This window comes from Schistocerca nitens, chromosome 6 (genome assembly GCF_023898315.1).
Source record: "Schistocerca nitens isolate TAMUIC-IGC-003100 chromosome 6, iqSchNite1.1, whole genome shotgun sequence".
NCBI classification, from domain to species: Eukaryota; Metazoa; Arthropoda; class Insecta; order Orthoptera; family Acrididae; genus Schistocerca; species Schistocerca nitens.
The window spans coordinates 331,329,507-331,349,179 of NC_064619.1; the positions used below are offsets into that span (position 1 = coordinate 331,329,507).

The 19,673-nt window shown below is 44.0% G+C and overlaps 1 protein-coding gene across 1 annotated transcript in view; it reads left to right on the plus strand.

Moving 5' to 3' along the window:
* Positions 1-19,673, plus strand: part of LOC126263347 (band 4.1-like protein 4A) — a 691,823-nt gene that overhangs the window by 187,565 nt on the left and 484,585 nt on the right. The window contains exon 4 of the mRNA XM_049960435.1: positions 1,364-1,406. Within this exon, the coding sequence (XP_049816392.1) occupies positions 1,364-1,406 (43 nt within the window). The remainder of the gene's footprint in view (positions 1-1,363; positions 1,407-19,673) is intronic.

Below are 19,673 nucleotides of genomic sequence, written 5' to 3' on the forward strand. Positions count from 1 at the left end.
AAGGGTCCTCTTTTGCACCATCGACAGCTCTCTGTAACCTTGTTCTAGGAAACTAACCATACAGATGGCACTGATAAGAAGTTAACATTTCAGCACACAAAGTTTTTTACTTCCAGTCTCAACGTGGCTGCCTGCAAGGTCCCTTCGATTACCGAAAAAATACAGAACGTGTTATTGCTAAAGAGTGCAAACGTAATCCATTGTTTGTGTATAGGTATATTCTATATTTTTAGGGTTTTGTTCAAATCTTTTGAAATATTGCGAAGTTGATACCGTTCAAAGTGGTTCAAATGGCTCTGAGCACTATAGGACTTAACATATGAGGTCATCAGTTCTCTAGAACTTAGAACTACTTAAACCTAACTAACCTAAGGACATCACACACATCCATGCCCGAGGCAGGATTCGAACCTGCGACCGTAGCAGTCGCGCGGTTCCGGACTGAAGCGCCTAGAACCTCTCGACCACCGCGGCCGGCGTTGATACCGTGCCAGGTAAATCACTGAAGATTAGATCATTCCATTATAACGGCGCAAACGATCTTGCTTTCTCTGAACATTTCTCGACGAGGCTAAATTTTCTTGTTAAACGAGTTTCTGTTGTACAAAACATCGCAATGTCATAAGCAGGCCAGTTTGCGTGAAGGTGACCGAACGCCGATAGCAATATGTATATGGATGGAACTGATGGTCCTTAGGAAACTGCCGGCCGAAGTGCCCGTGCGGTTAAAGGCGCTGCAGTCTGGAACCGCAAGACCGCTACGGTCGCAGGTTCGAATCCTGCCTCGGGCATGGATGTTTGTGATGTCCTTAGGTTAGTTAGGTTTAACTAGTTCTAAGTTCTAGGGGACTAATGACCTCAGCAGTTGAGTCCCATAGTGCTCAGAGCCATTTGAACCTTAGGAAACTCTTCCGCTAGAGCAAAACATTTGCCTAGTTGTGGACGAAAAACGTTAATTATTTTTATCAATGCTAATATCACACTGATACGAACAGCACCGTGCCTACGGTTACTGTAACGTCGAGTGCAATGTTAACTGAATAGTCATTCAGACCAGGGCACAGAAAAATGTGGGCTCAACCAATACTACGGCGCCACAGTGACACCAGTAGAACCGCTAATAATTACTCACACAGCTTCCGCTGGAACGAAGCTATTGTTCATACTGTAACTTCCCACTCCCATTAATTATTTTCAGCTGATCGACAGTTGTAAAAGCATAGTGTTTATTGTGTTGCACAGATTCAATGAAGCCGCCACAAAACTAAGCTGAAACAGTGTGTTATTTAAATGCTCGTAGCCTGGAGCTACTATTATAATTACTCCTGTCCCTGTTTCTTACAGTGAACCTCTATTTTTTCAGCACTGGTTGGACCCTGCCAAGAAGATTGCCAAGCAGCTGAAAGGTAAGACGGCGGTATGGATATGAAAGGAACAGTTATATCTGTAAGATTAAACGTAGTACGTAAAGAAAAATGTATAGATTATGTGACTATTCAGACAGCTCTACCAATAAACTTGGTAATGTAGGTGTCTTTGCAGCTTTACCCCAGCTCTCTTACTTATTTTAGAACTAGTCAACATATATACTGTACAATTCCCTGACGTCTGACGCTTTCCAGTTGATTATCACAGCATCGCTCGGAAGAACAAAAAAGAAAACAATGGATATGCTTGATAACGATTAATTTCACTTTCACAGAAGTGTAACTAACATATTCAGGAAGCGGATCTGGTAGTTTACGTGTTACTGGAGAAAGAATTTAAAAAATCACATCCTCGATACTGCCACAACTTTATATAAGTATTAGAATAATAAGTTCCTATGCTCAAGAAAATTTGGGTCACAGAAGTAATTCATAATCTTATTACTCCGTAGTGATTAATCCGAGGATTGATAGCCAGCAATTACGTTGGTGGCAGATCTCCACTTTTAACGTGTCTTCGATTTCCTCTTCATTTCTTCATAGATCTTCCATGTCATAGGTTTCATAATTTGCACTCTTATCTCTTTTGACAACTTATTTCCGTAAGCTTCTCTTCTCACCCACTCTTTAAGGACCTCTCAGCTTGTAACTATGTCAACGCTCTTTATTTTTCACACGCTTGTATAACATCTCCAAAGAATTTAGTTGCTTTTCTTCCTCGGTGCCCGGAATCCAGGTTTCACAGCTATAGCACGCAACACTCCAAAGACAGGAATTGAGAAATATTTTTCTGATTTCAGGGGTCGTGCTTTATGAGGATCTTCTTCTTTCTGAAAGCAGTTTTGGGTAATTCCACTTCTCACTTCTCTTTTGCCCCGTCCACCGATTGTGATCTTACTTCGTAAGCACGTGAATGAGTCATGATGTTCCAATATCTCCTTACCTTCTTAAATTGTGACTGGTTTTATCTTGTACATAACATGACACTATTTTGTTTTGAATATTTTTATTTTGTTTTATACACATCCCCAATAACCTCCTCCGTTTTACTTATAGCGCTTCAATATCTTCCTCTCCTCCACTCACCTCTTCACCTACACCCAAAGTCCTCAGCTATTTGTTGGATGCATTCCAAACTCTATCTTCCCTATACTTTTTTACCCTCTATAGCCCCCTCTTGTACCATGGAATTAGCCCTGGTGTCAATATGTCTTAATATTCTGTCTCTTATTTCTCGCCAGTATTTTAAACATATTTAATTCCCCCCAAATTGTGCGGGAAACTTTATCATTTCCTGCTTCTGTCGCAGCACGTGTCAAACTCTTCGATTCTCTGCTTTTCCGACTTACCCGCAATCCATAATTCGCTTGCGTACAATGCTGTGCTCCAAATGTAATTTCTCAGAGATTTCATATTCTAATTAAGTTCAGTGTTTGACACTAGTAGACTTCTTTCGATCGGTTAAGTGAACCTATTGGAACTTGTGCAGAAGAAGTCATCGAGCGGACACGCCTTTGTAGCTAACAACTTGGACGTTGCGTTTAAGTCACCCGGTAACACAGGGATCACTATGACACTATAAGCACATCACATGGACCAACAGAAATATTATTTCTCACTTATTTTTGCAGCCACTGTTAGGGTTTCTTGCATCATCTGTTGTTGTCCCTTCCTAGTACCTTTGGGGTCAGTAAGAGACGATGAGGACAGTGGAATATCATATCACCCTTGTTGTCAAAGCTACTTTTTTTTTTTTCAAAATAGCTGACTTCCTCTCTCTCTGAATCAATTTATCGAAGTATTTTCTGTTCAGTTACATTTCTATGGCACATTGTAAGTTGTAATTTTTTGTGCACTGTGCACCACTGGGTTCAATATGACGCCAGTCCAAATTACTTGTTGTTTCTTGAACGTAATATTTATTCAAATCGAATCATTGTTATTCCGCTGAACAACTGTAACCTACACTTGTATGTTAGTTCTGGTAGCATATCCGGTGTAAATTAGTTGGGATCTGCTGATACAAAAAGATCCTGATAGTAGAAGGATTGCACAGTAATCGAACAAATGAGTTACGCTCGTCACAATGTGACCAATTAGCATTTAAAGCAGCACTCTGTCATCAGGCCACAAGTGGCCCATCAGGACCATCCGACCGCCGTGTCATCCTCAGCTGAGAATGCGGATAGGAGGGGACGGTGGTCAGCACACCGCTCTCCCAGTCGTGATGATGGTTTTCTTTGACCGGAGCCGCTACTATTCGGTCGAGTAGCTCCTCAAGTGGCATCACGAGGCTGAGTGCACCCCGAAAAATGGCAAGAGCGCGTGGCGGCCCAGATGGTCCCCCATCCAAGTGCCGGCCACGCCAATTAGCATTTGATGTCGCTTTCATTATATATGTTTCCTTGTTACTGAATGTGCTGTTAGATGCGGGCAGAGGGATTTAAGCAGTTTTTCTTCTCGCGCTCCATACTTGCCTGGAACGACAATATACCTTAATAAATCGTACAATATAAACTACCCTTTACCACTTCGCAGTGATTCGCTTAAACGTACATTGTTAGAATATATTTGTCGACTTCAAGATATCCGTCGATGGCCGTCTGGGGTGCTTCTGTTACGAGGCCGACCGCAGCGCAGGGTACCGTCCACAAGCGGACACGCGGCGCGGTGCTGGCTACTCCCCTGGACGCTGCAGTTCCGAGGTGCCCCTCGCTGTACGAAGCGCACGTAATTGCTGCTCTCGGGTCGAGGCGCCTCCGCGCGCCGCCATCCATTTGGCTAAGTGCTTCCTAAATCCTCCACCCACGACCGCTCCTCCAGACTCCCTAATTGCGGTCATCGGCACCGCACAACTACGCAAATTAACAAAACATTTATTACCGAGGCATCCCTCGTTAGCGATAGCAGCAGTTAACTACTCTCTTTTCCATTCCACTAAAGTTATCGTCCACACACACTAAATAAGCGCACTAGACAAAATATAAGCACTCCCACAACAACAACAAAAATCTAGTTGGTTTGGAGTGCTGTAGATGGTGTGTGTAGAACTAGTAGCCGGCAATCATGCGGCCCTCTGCCGCTGACGGAAGATACGACGGTGCTGTGGCTTGTGTAGCAGCCAGTTGTGTGGAATCAGCGGGGAAAGACTGGTCGACGTAGAACGTGATAGAATGTCAGAAACGAGCTATCGTGTTGCAACTGCCCGACTTGTTAATTCGTAGAAGGAAATATGTGTCAGGGGAGCACGCATTCATTTTTGGTTTGTTACACAGACAATGGTGTTGGTGCTATTGGTGGGAATACTTTTGCTTCTTCATACAATTTATTTGTCAGTCTTGTTGTGTGAGTCATAGTTGTTGGTGATGGTTACACGTGAAGTAATGGCTGTTGTGTCAAATATCATGGTCAAAAATATATCTCTAGCAAAGCATGTTTTGTTGCGTGTCTATTAGACACGTATTTCCAAAAACGATACTTTTATTTCTGGTGAGTAGAACTACTTGCAGCTAACTGGCCTTTCCTTTAGACATTATTTTCAGCTGCAAGACCTAGGAAGTTCTTAATACGAGTATATTATACAGGTGGCAAAAATGGAGCGGATTGCATCTACGTCACGATAAAGAAGACGAACCGAGGTATTGATAGGGGACCATCCAAACTTCAAAGAGAATTTTGAAGAGAATCTTGCTAGGATGCAAGAAGAAGTAGATGGAGAGGAAATGGATGTAGAGGATTTATTTCCTGACTACTCCGATTGTGATACTTCGTTTTCTGCTGAAAAAGCAACCTCTAGCTCTTTCACTGATGAACAAGACTCTGTTGCAGGTGTTGACTTTTCCTGCACGGATGAGCCACTAAATAACGATATTCCATTTTCATTCATTTGCCAGTGGAAAATGGATTTTATTGGGAATCAAAAGAACCAACTATTGCTACACATATATCTCGTGATAACATAAACCGGAGAATATTGGATATAATAATGGCTGTTAAAAATATAGGTGATAATCCTAAGATGGCAATATTTGATGTTTGACGTTTGATGATGAACTCTTACAAGGGAACCTCCCCATCGCACCCCCCTCAGATTTATTTATAAGATGGCACAGTGGATAGGCCTTGAAAAACTGAACACAGATCAATCGAGAAAACAGGAAGAAGTTGTGTGGAACTACGAAAAAAATTAGTAAAATATAAAAACTGAGTAGTCAATGCGCAAGATAGGCAACATCTCGGAGAATGTGAGTTCAGGAGCGCCGTGGTCCCGTGGTTAGCGTGAGTAACTGCGGATGAAGAGGTCCTTGGTTCAGGTCTTCCCTCGACTGAAAATTTTATTTTCGCAAAGTTATGATCTGTCTGTTCGTTCATTAACGCCTCGGTTCACTGTAATAAGTTTAGTGTCTGTGTTTGGCGACCGCACCGCAAAACCGTGCGATTAGAAGGCGAAAGGAGGCGCCTCTCCAATGGGAACCGAAAACATTTGATCGCAAGGTCATAGGTCAACCGATTCCTTCACAGGAAAACACGTCTGGTATATTCTATACGACACTGGTGACGGCATGTGCGTCACATGACAGGAATATGTTGTCGACCCACCTAATTTGTACACTTAGCGAATGGGTAAAAAGATTCTTCTACCTTGCTCGATTTAGGTTTTCTTGTGGATGTGATAATCACTCCCAAAAAGTGATGAAAATATAAGAGTTTGTCACATAAACTGAAAATAAAAAATTAAACTCTTCACTCGCGGGAAGACTTGAACCTAGGACCTCTCGTTCCGTAGCTGCTCTCGCTAACCACGGGACCACGGCACTCCTTGACTCCCATTGTCCTTGATGTTGCCTATGTTGCACATGGACTACTCAGTTTGGATATTTTGCTAATTTTTTTCATAGTTCCACACAACTTCTTCCTGTTTTCTCGATTGATCTGTGTTCAGTTTTTCAAGGCCTATCCACTGTGCCAACTTATAACTAAATCTGAGGGGGGTGCGATGGGGAGGTTCCCTTGTTAGAACTAACTGTGAAATAGATAAAGCTAAACTTTAACAGTACAGACGCATGATTGAAATACATCAGCAAAGTAACTACAAATCCACTGATCAGTATGAATTAAAAGAGGAAGTGCAGTATTTGTCTTGAGCAGAACAACACGTTCACTGCATATAACTCTGTGAAATGTGATACACCTGTACGCATGGATGTTCCCAGAATAATGTGTGTGAAGTGTGAGTAGATTAACTAACTCAAAATATTTGTGAAGTTGAAGCTTATCCCTGACATTACATTTCGCTTTACATAATTCATGTATTTTTGTAGAGTTCCAAAAATGGTTCAAATGGCTCTGAGCACTATGGGACTTAACATCTGTGGTCATCAGTCCCCTAGAACTTAGAACTACTTAAACCTAACTAACCTAAGTATATCACACACATCCATGCCCGAGGCAGGATTCGAACCTGCGACCGTAGCGGTCACGCGGTTCCAGACTGAAGCGCCTTTAACCGCACGGCCACACCGGCCGGCAGAGTTCCATTATACGAGTATTCAAGGAAGTAATACATGCTGGAATCATTACTTGATTGGGATGTGTAGTGAATCACTGTTAAGTTTGTTCATTGTACTTATTGTACATGGCGGCAGCCAGTCAAGCAATATTTTAGGGAATTGGCTTAAAAAAATTATTTCAAAGGCCCAGTCAAATCTTTACAAGTGTTCTCCCCGAGTAACTTACGCCGTGCCTACGTGACACAAGTCGCTTGTGTTTCAAAACTGAGGCAGTTCTGTCCAGTTAAAGCTCCTAACAAGAGACGCCCTAAGCCCTCTGCTGAAACTGCTAGCGAATTCACGCCATTGGTTTTAGCCAACAGCGTGCGCGGGATACAGATCACGTGTGTGGACACTGGAGTGTTCTGCGGTGCAGAACACAGTTGCTTCTCTCTCTTGTAATCCAGACTTATCACGACCGGCCACCAACGTAAGTTAACATGAACCGCTTCCCTTTCCGTTGCCCATTTCAATTAATTGTTCGACCTCCTAGACTGGCCTAAACCTGGTTACTTCCGACCCTAGGCGCGCCCCTTGTACACCGTACATTGAAATACATCCTCTTTATTGTACCTAGTTTCCTGTTTTGTTACTTAACGGCAACTCTGGATGCCCACTCTCCAATCCTGACCGCTCGACCTCCTGCACACTGCCGCCACGAGGCATATGCAACAACAGCCTCCACCCTTTCCCAAACGTCGTATACATTTACAAATGGTGACCAAAAATGGGATCATATACCTTTACATTTTATTAATGTATCTCTTTGCCAAAAAAGCAATTGTCTGTCAAATAAGTGTTTCCTGTCAAGTAATAAAAATCGTTCTTACTGTCCAGGTTCGTGTATGAACATGAAATGCCCAGTGTGTGCACAAGGAATGGTGACCAATCGCAGAAATGCAGCATCGCTGCAAAACAATAATTCTAAGGATATCCCAAATGACAGAGACTTGAGACAAGTATCACGCCTTGTCAATAACAGAAACTGCGGTTGTCAGTGAATGTAGGTCCATATCAACCAATTTTAGACCGAACATTGAGATAGGAACTGCGTGTAAAGGACGTTTAGGGTCGAGTACATCGCAAAGACCTTTACTGCCTGTCTTGAATGGGTCAAATAACGCGAAAACTTGACGGCAGTCTTCATGTACCGTACAACATAGTCCGACGAGTCGCTATTTTGTCTCTTTTCAAATGATGCAAGGCGTCGTTATATGAAACGTTTAACCCGAAATGTGTGAAAAAGGTTTGGTTCGTATCGGAGTAGGTACTGGTATGTTTTTCCTTGCTGTGACTTGGGCACACTCATTCACGCTACTGCGAGTATGAAACAGGTTGTTTATTTCAACATCCTCGCTGACCAAGTGCTGCCCTTTCTGTGGATCGCCCTGTGTTCCAAGACAACATTCTTATTCACACGGCTGTACTCATTCGTGCCTAATTTGCCGAGCACTCGGGCACTCAGGCACCTTGACTGTTGGACTATTTGGAGCAATTAGAAACAAATAAATTATAAAAAAACCGATTAAATATACAAAAAGGAAAAATGATGGATCAACGGCCAGGTTTTCCCGCCACTCAGATTCATGCATTTCCTCCAGGGATCCCGAGGAATTGCTCAAGGGGCAGTCCGGGACGATGTGTGGCACCATCTGCGCCATTACAGTGCGGTCGCGCCTTCGAGAATTTCACAAATTCTCATCTCTGGAGAGCACCAGTTGTAATTTGACAAACACGAAGGTACCCTACCGCGGCTCGTAAAACCCACTGATCACCCGATCTTAATCCCTTTAGGAAATATCTGTAACTGCACTGATGGAAGAAAAATCGCAACACCAACGAGTAGTTGGGCGACATAAGCAGAAGTTAGTAGGCGTGTTTCTGCGTTTGAGAGATGATGTCTATTCAGATTTCGTGCTAGTCGCATAAAATGGCGCTAGGAGCGCCACTACAAGCACGCAAATCAGGTATGCTTTAAATGCACGCTGTAACGGTCGTGAGCATTAGTTACCTTTGAGATTGGTCGTGGTGAGTTGATGTTAGTCACGAATACCTTTAAGGCGACAAGAATCCATTATCAGCACCTCACTGAGTTTGAAGAGATCATGTAAAAGGTCTACTGGAATCTGCATGTTCCTTCTGTGATATTTCAGGAAGACTTGGTAGGAATGTAGTTCCTGTACACGATTGCTGGCAGCGATGGATACGAGAATGTACAGTCGCAACAAGACCGAACTCAGGACGGTCACGAGGCGCTACCGAGAAGGAAGACCATGGTGTTTGGTGTATGGCTCTGCCGCATCGTAATGCATATGCAGACTTAAGGACAGCTCCGAGATCGATGCCCTGTAGCGTGCATTCCACTGACCCTAAACCACCGCCGTCTGCGACTTCAGTGGTGTCAAGCAACAGTTTATTGGAGGGCACGGTGGAGGTTTGTTGTGTTTTCTGATGAAAGCTGGTTCTGCCTCGGTGCCAGTGATGGCCATGTGTTCATCAGGAGGAGACCAACTGAGAACCTGCAGTCAACCTGCGTGCGTGCTACATATATTGAACTACACCTGGAATTCTGATCTGGGGTGTGATTTCGTATGACGCCAGAACAGTGTATCGGTTATCCCACCCACGCTGACCGCACCATTGTACGTCAGTCTGGTGACTCGACCTGTTGTGCTGCCATTCATGAACAACATTCAGGAGTGTTTCGCAAGAGGATAACGCTCGTCCACATACCGTTGTTATAGACCGTCATGCTTCATAGTGCTTCGAGACGTTGCCGTGGTCTGCTCGATCACCACAACAGGCATTGAACTCCCTCCCATAAACTGACTTCCAGCACTTGTGTAACACAATTCATGCGCGTCTACCCGCTTGCATTCAATATTCTGGGGGCTACAACTAATATTAATGTACCAGGATTTCACATTTTCAATGGCTTATCTCGTGATTACATTAATCTCTGACCTCGCAATGTTAATCAATTAAATAGGTAAATGTATTCCCGACATTTCTTTACACTAATTATTTTTTGGTGGATGTGAACTTATGTTACAGTTCTGTGAACAAAACTCACTAGGACACAATTTTTATTTGTTTTTTAATTATAATTACCAATGAGGTTCGAGTTATGTCATCTTTAGAACTAAACTAAGGTACAGGTGTACAGATGCCACCACTAGCGGCAGCTGGTACGCGGCACTAGTGGTCGTCGTCACTAGCTGACTCCGGTGGTAGCAACTATCCTCTTGAATTTTAGTTTTGGAGCTGAAGGTAGCCTAATTAGGCAGAAATCTGTGTTTACAATGAGCTGCGAGATTACTTGACATCCTTATTTCATTTTTGTTTGTTTGTTTGATCGCGACGAAATAAGACTTCCATGCAGGCTTTGTCAGTTCCCTTGTACTAAACATAAACTTGTCTGTTGACACCAATTTACATAAAATTAAACTAATATTTTAGGTAGTGCAAAGACTTAATTATTTTTCAGAACATCGTACATTTAGTGAAATAAATATAAAGTTATGTAAATAGATCATTTCGTTCAGAAACCTGCAGTTACCCGGAAAAAAATTTTATCACAATTTTAAAACAGTGTGAAATTGAGGGTTAAGACCAAGCAAAAATTGTAATCCAGACTTTTATATATACAGATTCAGATCGTAGTATCAGATGTGATCTCTACACACTGTTCTTTTCCTGAATAGTACCGGTATAGTTTCTTCAGACCCAAAGCACTTTCCAACAAGAAACTCATACCCAAGAAATGTTTCACAGTACAATCCGTCCAAATGATATTTCCTCTGAAGTGGAAATACCTAAATATTCACTGAATTATGATACTCGACCTGTTTCCATATGGGCAGGTAGAGCGGTAAACCTTCATGTGGAGGATAGCGACATCTAGACTGTGTCTTTACGTTGAGTTCCAGAAATGGTTGATAAAGGCAAAACTTGGCGACTTTTAGAGCCGTGCATTCTAACGAAAGGCCGCAAGGACGTGATGATACTGGGAATAGCCGGATGTAGTTCTTGGGTCGTCGGCACGTAAGCTACCCCAAATCCACTCCCGATGCTGCATGGTGAAGGCCGTAAAAGATGGATTCATGACATGACGGTAGATTAATCAAACACTCACACGTCCATCTCATGTCACTTATAAAGTACTTTAAATCGGAGTGCATAGGTACGATTTTATCTTTACAGTAACACTGCGTAACTTCTTGAATGCAGAAATAAAAGGGCAGTGCCGAAAACTATATTTTCTGTCATAGTGTTAAAATATTTTGTTATCTTTAAAAAATAAAGTTACGGATGGGTCTGCTAAGTCATTATCATAACCTACTGCACAGCATTATGCTTTTCGAACTGTTCTGAACCACCGATTACATTTATTGCTGACCCTTCTTTAGTTACGTTTCTGACTTCCCCCTGTAAAACCTACAACTGATAAAAATATCTGCATTTTAGAAGCCTGGTGTACGCCTTTCTCCTTGGTAGTAACGACTATTGAACACCATACATGATTGTTAGCACTGCCATAGGCTTACGATAGTTCAGTATCATTTCCTTCTTTTGCTTGTAATTGTCGGTTTCTGATTGGTACACAATGTACTCTATCAAATTTCTATACTGAGTTCAATACAAACTACCTCGAAACGTGGTAGCGCACAACTAAGGAAGATAAAGCTATGGATTCAGATCAGATTTAGACTTGTACATTACTTACGGTATTCAGGTGCAACTCGCATTACTGCAACATCAGAGCTTGAAATTATTTATCGTCATCTGTGAACATGAGCTTTACTACTCAAGCCACTCATAATACCGAATTCCGTGCCGTGCTTTTCCATTCTAAAATCCAGTTGTCATTGTCTAAATCAAATGGGTTATGCAGAACAGCTTTGTTCTATACGCTAAAATAATTTTGTTTGGGCACTTCTTCGCAAAAATATATTTTTGACGTAGAGTTTATTTCATTATGTTTAAGGTCTTTGGAGCTTCCTCTGTGATAGATGGTGTCGTACGATCCCTGTACAGCTTCTCAGTCTTGTATCAAGGGCTTTAACAAAAATCTGTTTTACCTCTTCGGGAGTCCGTAAAATACGTTTGCTCTGAAAAGCGTATTATTTCACTTCATCGTCTAGCATTATACGGCGGGTGTCGTTTCGGTCTTTAGTTTATGGAGTGGTTTGATGCAGCTCTCCACGCTAGTCTACTCTGAGCAACTCTCTTTATCTCGGCATAGCTACTGCAGCCTACATCCATTTGCACATTCTGACTCTACTCAAGCCTTGGTTTTCCTCTAAGATTTTGCGTCATTCCTCCCCCTTCACCCCTCCCACAATCCCCATACTTCCTTCATTTATCTAACTGATTATTCCTTGACGCCTCAGGATGTATTTTATCAAAAAATGTATCCTTTTAGTGAAGTTGTGCCATAAATTTCTTTTCTATTCAATTCCATTCACAATCTCTTCAATGGTTGTCTGATTTGTCCACCTGATCTTCAGTTTTCTTCTGTAGAACCTTAGTCTTTATACCTCACGTATGATGAAACCTGTATTTGTTCCTCAGTTACCTGGCACCCAGTGTATTTACAGCAATAAACAAATGGAAAAGAGTTAACCAGCTGTATTAAAAATTAGCATTGGATAAGACGAAATTAATGGAAGAGGAAAAACAAAGTCGTCGCCGTCTGTGAGCGAAGTGGTCCTCGGTTACGCTGGTGAGAGTAATAAGGCATCTTTAGCTTCGCTTTACTTTTATTTCACATCAAAGGCTGCGACTTTTGGGCGTCAGTGTAGCGAGGGCTTAGTAAGAAGGCGGGCCGTGTCTGTGAGCGCCAGTGGTGTACTCTCCTTTCAGCGGACGAGGAGCGCTTCGCCCTGAGCTGTGTGGGCGTGTGCACTGTGCGAAAGACTTCCGGAGATGAAAACGCCGCTGTCCGCCTCGAACGGCTCGCCGCGCCGCGCGGCTGCAATATTTTTAAGAAGGAAAACCTACGGCGCACACTCTCGCCTGTCGTCGTCCGCCTGTTCGCTCGTCGCTGCGCGAGGCTATCGCAGGTGCTTCCCTTATTTTTCTTTTCCCTACTTTTTGCCCCTCGTTTCCTCGCCTCGCCTTTCGGTGTCCATTAGGGAGGTGCTTCGGCTTCCGGACAGCGCCTGAATAATTGAGTACCGGGGCTGTTTTCCGTGAGCCGCCCGTAAACATGATTTGTCAGCGCTGACGGATCCGACATGGCCTTTGTCACGATCAGCGAGGGCGCAAGCACCGCCCGACCCCGACGCCTCGCCAACAATCTACACAGCTTCCCACCACCACGTACACATAATTTTCACATTATTCAAAACCTTACCGAAGGATAAGAGGGTTGATCGGGAAGTAATGTTCGATCGTTCGCGAAGTGGAAACCACAATGAATATCCAATAAAGCTTCGCATAGATGTGCACAGATGTGTTGGACAATGTATCTAGTATGTCCGTCGACAGCGTCTTTTCAGTCCTGAGTGCATAGTGATCACGTGAAGCCTAGGCAGAAGAGTCTGCAGCTGAGTATGAGGGGCTGGGGAGAGATTCAACCTGATTTCGTGCAGCCCACACAATGTAACTGTCATGCATTTCCTTCTTCGTCACAATTCTCGGCCGCACACTACAAGAGCAGTGAGGTCGTTCCTGCAGCGTTCTCGGTGGGACGTGTTACATCACTCACCAACAGCCCGGGGTTGGCTCCCTCTGATTTTGATCTCTGCTCACATGAACAGCTGCTTTGAAAATAACATTTTGGCACAGACAACAAGCTACAGATCAGGTTAAGGAACTGGCAGAAATCAGAGGGCACTGGAAAGTTGGTACAATGCTACCACAAATGTCTCAATCGGGGCGGCAATACTGCAGAGAAGTAGGTGGAAGTTGTAGATAACTGCTGCAAATAAAACAGTTTCGATTTTCACTGTGGCTGCTATTTCGTGACGAATCAGACCTTACCTTCCGAATAGCCCTTGTATTTCAGCCGAATACAGCATTACACTGAAACAGAGGATGACAGACTAAAGGCCGAAATGGTACTGAAACAGAGGATGACAGACTAAAGGCCGAAATACTAAATGTATTTTTCCAAAGCTGTTTCACAGAGGAAGACTGCACTGTAGTTCCTTCTCTTGATTGTCGCACAGCTGACAAAATGGTATACATCGAAATAGACGACAGAGGGATAGAGAAACAATTGAAATCGCTCAAAAGAGGAAAGGCCGCTGGACCTGATGGGATACCAGTTCGATTTTACACAGAGTACGCGAAGGAACTTGCCCCCCTTCTTGCAGCGGTGTACCGTAGGTCTATAGAAGAGCGTAGCGTTCCAAAGGATTGGAAAAGGGCACAGGTCATTCCCGTTTTCAAGAAGGGACGTCGAACAGATGTGCAGAACTATAGACCTATATCTCTAACGTCGATCAGTTGTAGAATTTTGGAACACGTATTATGTTCGAGTATAATGACTTTTCTGGAGACTAGAAATCTACTCTGTAGGAATCAGCATGGGTTTCGAAAAAGACGGTCGTGTGAAACCCAGCTCGCGCTCTTCGTCCACGAGACTCAGAGGGCCATAGACACGGGTTCACAGGTAGATGCCGTGTTTCTTGACTTCCGCAAGGCGTTCGATACAGTTCCCCACAGTCGTTTAATGAACAAAGTAAGAGCATATGGACTATCAGACCAATTGTGTGATTGGATTGAGGAGTTCCTAGATAACAGAACGCAGCATGTCATTCTCAATGGAGAGAAGTCTTCCGAAGCAAGAGTGATTTCAGGTGTACCGCAGGGGAGTGTCGTAGGACCATTGCTATTCAGAATATACATAAATGACCTTGTGGATGACATCGGAAGTTCACTTAGGCTTTTTGCAGATGATGCTGTGGTGTATCGAGAGGTTGTAACAATGGAAAATTGTACTGAAATGCAGGAGGATCTGCAGCGAATTGACGCATGGTGCAGGGAATGGCAATTGAATCTCAATGTAGACAAGTGTAATGTGCTGCGAATACATAGAAAGATAGATCCCTTATCATTTAGCTACAAAATTGCAGGTCAGCAATTGGAAGCAGTTAATTCCATAAATTATCTGGGAGTACGCATTAGGAGTGATTTAAAATGGAATGATCATATAAAGTTGATCGTCGGTAAAGCAGATACCAGACTGATATTCATTGGAAGAATCCTAAGGAAATGCAATCCGAAAACAAAGGAAGTAGGTTACAGTACGCTTGTTCGCCCACTGCTTGAATACTGCTCAGCAGTGTGGGATCCGTACCAGATAGGGTTGATAGAAGAGATAGAGAAGATCCACCGGAGAGCAGCGCGCTTCGTTACAGGATCATTTAGTAATCGCGAAAGCGTTACGGAGATGATAGATAAACTCCAGTGGAAGGCTCTGCAGGAGAGACGCTCAGTAGTAGCTCGATACGGGCTTTTGTTAAAGTTTCGAGAACATACCTTCACCCAAGAGTCAAGCAGTATACTGCTCCCTCCTACGTATATCTAGCGAAGAGACTATGAGGATAAAATCAGAGAGATTAGAGCCCACACAGAAGCATACCGACAATCCTTCTTTCCACGAACAATACGAGTCTGGAATAGAAGGGAGAACCGATAGAGGTACTCAGGGTACCCTCCGCCACACACCGTCAGGTGGCTTGCGGGGTGTGGATGTAGATGTAGACTGAACAAACTAAGCACTTTCGCTCAAGTATACATGTAGCGTAATGTAAGAATACCTTTACGGGGTACCTAATATCGGTAGTGATATGAAGTAGTAACATTAAGCCAGACTCAGGCGGAACGTGTTTGCCAACGTGAAGCACCCAAGACGTGATTTCCATTGCGATTCATGCACGCATAGAAACGAGCTGATGCATCACACGTAACGTGCTCCTCATCACTATTTGCGATCGCGACGCTCTCCAGCGTTAGCTGTCGACTATATCTGACTCGCAACTCACACAGTCTGCACGTACGTAAAATTTCTAAGTTAGCTGTGTTGCACACTTCCTCCCTTACCAGTACACTAGCCATTTTGTTCTATCTGTAATATACGTAAATAAGAACTTCAGTACCTTGAACGTGATACAAGTCCGAAAGGAAAGTTCTGTGTCCAGTCAGTAAGGACAAAACCTGTGCTTGTGGAGGCAATCAGACATAATATTAATAAAGGAGTTATGTAGCCAACAGTCTGCAAAACTTTTTAAATAAATACTGAATTTCAATGAATCAGACAATGATGTAGAGAACTATCTTCATTACGTTGGTATGTATTTCCGGGCATGTTCGGAATATCGAGCAAATTCACTCCTGACAGTGAGCAATGTCGGGGGGGGGGGGGGGGGGGGGGGGGGAGCACTCTTATACACGGTCCTCATTCGAACCACCGCCTATGTTCGACGTACAGTTACTATCGTATTGCAGAAACGAGGCGATTTATCTGACGTCCAAAGGGGCAAGATCATTGGCTTTCGGGCCAAGGATGGGACCATTTGCGAAACGGCTTCGTAAACTGTTCGCGAAGTGCTGTGTACCGTGCATGCCAACATGCCGCTATCCAAAACCGGCGCCGAGGCATCTGTGCTGCACCACGGGCCTTAGGTGAGAGGGGTGAACGACGGGAGCGAAGGTGTGTACGGGCGAATAGACGTGCACCTGATGAGCAATTGGCTGACCAGATGAACCAAGGGGCTAAAAACAGTGCCTCCTCAAAGACCGTTCAGTGAACGTTGCTGTGTGTGGTCCTCAACAGCAGGCACTTGGTTCATGCTCCCATGCTGACTGCTACTCATCGGCAACGAAGACTGGAATTTGTACACCATTACCGCAACTGGACGTCTATTGAGTGGCCGGCCGCTGTGACCGAGTGGTTCTAGGCGCTTCTGTCCGGAACCGCGCTGCTGCTACGGTCGCAGGTTCGAATCCTGCCTCGGGCATGGATGTGTGTGATGTCCTTAAGTTAGTTAGGTTTAAGTAGTTCTAAGTCTAGGGAACTGGTGACCTCAGTTGTTAAGTCTCATATTGCTTAGAACCATTTGACCCATTTTTCCACTGAGTGGCGACAGGGGTCCTTTCAGATGCTCCATCGGACAGATGGCCGTTTGCGTGGACAGCGTGAAACGTCTGAAAGCAATCCTGCAACAATCGTCAGGAGGACCCACGCCGGAGGACTGAGCTTCATGGCGTGGGGAATGTTTTCATGACATTGCCTGGGCGATCTCGTCATTCTGGAAGACACAGTGAATCAGCAGAAGTATCCTTGGGGACCACGTCCATCCCTACATACAGTTTGTTCTTCCTCAGCACAATGGCATCTACCAGCACGACAATAAAACATAACTTATGTCGCATGTCGCAGTGTACGAGCATGGTTCGCAGAGCACCAGAATCAGTTTACCATACTCCCCTGGCCACCAAACTCTCCCGCATTAATCCAACCGAGAATGTGTGGGACCACGTCGATCTAGCTGTTCGCGCTGTGGATCCTCAACGGAGAAACCTAGCGCAACTGGCTGGCCACACCACTAAGGTCGGCATGATTCCACATCCCTGTCGATACCTTGAACTTCACTGACACACTTCCTGCACTTCTCGCCGGGCCGTGCGAGATTACCCGAGCGGTCTGAGGCGCTGCAGTCATGGACTGTGCGACTGGTCCCGGCGGAGGTTCGAGGCCTCCCTCGGGCATGGGTGTGTGTGTTTGTCCGTAGGATAATTTAGGTTAAGTAGTGTGTAAGCGTAGGGACTGATGACCTTAGCAGTTAAGTCCCATAAGATTTCACACACATTTGAACATTTGAACTTCTCGCCGGGCTCCGCGCTGTAAAAGGTGGTTATTTAGGCGTCCTACCGGTGGTCACACTAATGTGACTGCACTGTGTATATATATAACGTTGATATTACAGAACCGCCGTATATTAAATTAATTGGAAAGTTCCAAAGCTTTTAGAAAACACGGGAAGGTGAGCAAAACAGCATGTGGAGATAGCAGGACGATAACCAACTACATTTTCCTTTGTTACTATGCGCTTCTATCCACCACACCTCGGTGAACTGGTGTTATGTATGACAAAATCTTTCATCTTACGATATCTGAAGGTTTTAACCGCTAATATATCACTAAACGACATTTAATTATGAAAAATGATACCAAGAACGCTTCGGTTTTGATGTATGTTCAACGTACCATTGCTTTGAAACGATATTCTTTTATGAAGTGACGTTTATATTATGTAAATAATGAAATATAAAAATCCCTTTATCTCCGGTATGACGCTTCCGTCCGGTTTATTATAACGAATCTTACGAAAAACTATGCGGTTTCGAGAGATCCTCAATTTACTGGTGCTCTCAAACATCTTATACTCGTAGGACTTAAGTTCCGAAGTTATAGTATGTAACGCACCGAATACTAGCTTAATCTGAAAAAGACAGAATCCGATACGATGTCTCCCAAGTTTTGCTTGTGGCGTAGAACGTTATCTTGCATCTCACTAGCCACTTTCTTGGACATGTAACGAATATGTGACTTGCCTTTCACGCTACTGAGTTCTGTGGAGCGTGGAATTCCACACTGGGGCGTCACAGAACTTGACCGCCTTCTCGTCTACAAATGCCTTCACGCCTCGTATAAGGACGTCTCCGAGGCCTGTTCCAGCCAGATAAATCATCAAAAGAAGAGACTAAAATAAACTAAGCTCTTTGGAACGACTATACATGTAGTGTAGTGCAAGAGTACTTGAAAAAGTGGTACTACATTCTACAGTGGTGTGACGAAGCGAATGGTACTCCTAACACATCGCTGGTTCTGTGGAAATTTCGGAGCCGAGCTCGTCCTTTAACGGCAGGGACATTGTCTTGCTATTACGTTCAGCAGTTATCAAACGCTGCTCGGTGTCAGAACTCTTACAGTCATAGCTACACTCCCGGAGACTGATTAGACGACTTTACCTGTCAATTGCGATGGCGGCGAGCACCATTTTTGTTCCCAGAATGAAACTTTCACTCTGCAGCGGAGTGTGCGCTGATATGAAACTTCCTGTCAGATTAAAACTGTGTACCGGGCCGAGACTCGAACTCATTCTGTAAACATCCCCCAGGCTGTGGCTAAGCCATGTCTTTGCAGTATCCTTTCCTCCAGGAGTGCTAGTTCTTCAAGTCCTGCAGAAGAGCTTCTGTGAAGTTTGGAAGGTAGGAGACGAGGTACTGGCGGAATTAAAGCTGTGAGGACAGGGCGTGAGTCGTGCTTGAGTAGCTGAGTTGGTAGAGCACTTGTCCGCGAAAGGCATAGGTCCCGAGTTCGAGACTCGGCCCGGTACACAGTTTTAATCTGCCAGGAAGTACCATTTTTTTTTACGTTGTATTCCTGGCAATAATTACTGCCTTCTGAACCTGTTGGGTACCATACCTCAAAGCCCAAAAAATAGTCAAATGTGTGTAAAATCTTATGGGACTTAACTGCTAAGTCATCAGTCCCTAAGCTTACACACCACTTAAGCTAAACTATCCTAAGGACAAACACACACGCCCATGCCCGGGGGAGGACTCGAACCTCCGCCGGGACGCTCAAAGCCCAGAAACGTTGTTTCTGCAACGTAAAAAAGCTACGGATATGACGAAAACAAACAGTGTATCAGATCTATAACACTTAAAACTATAGCAG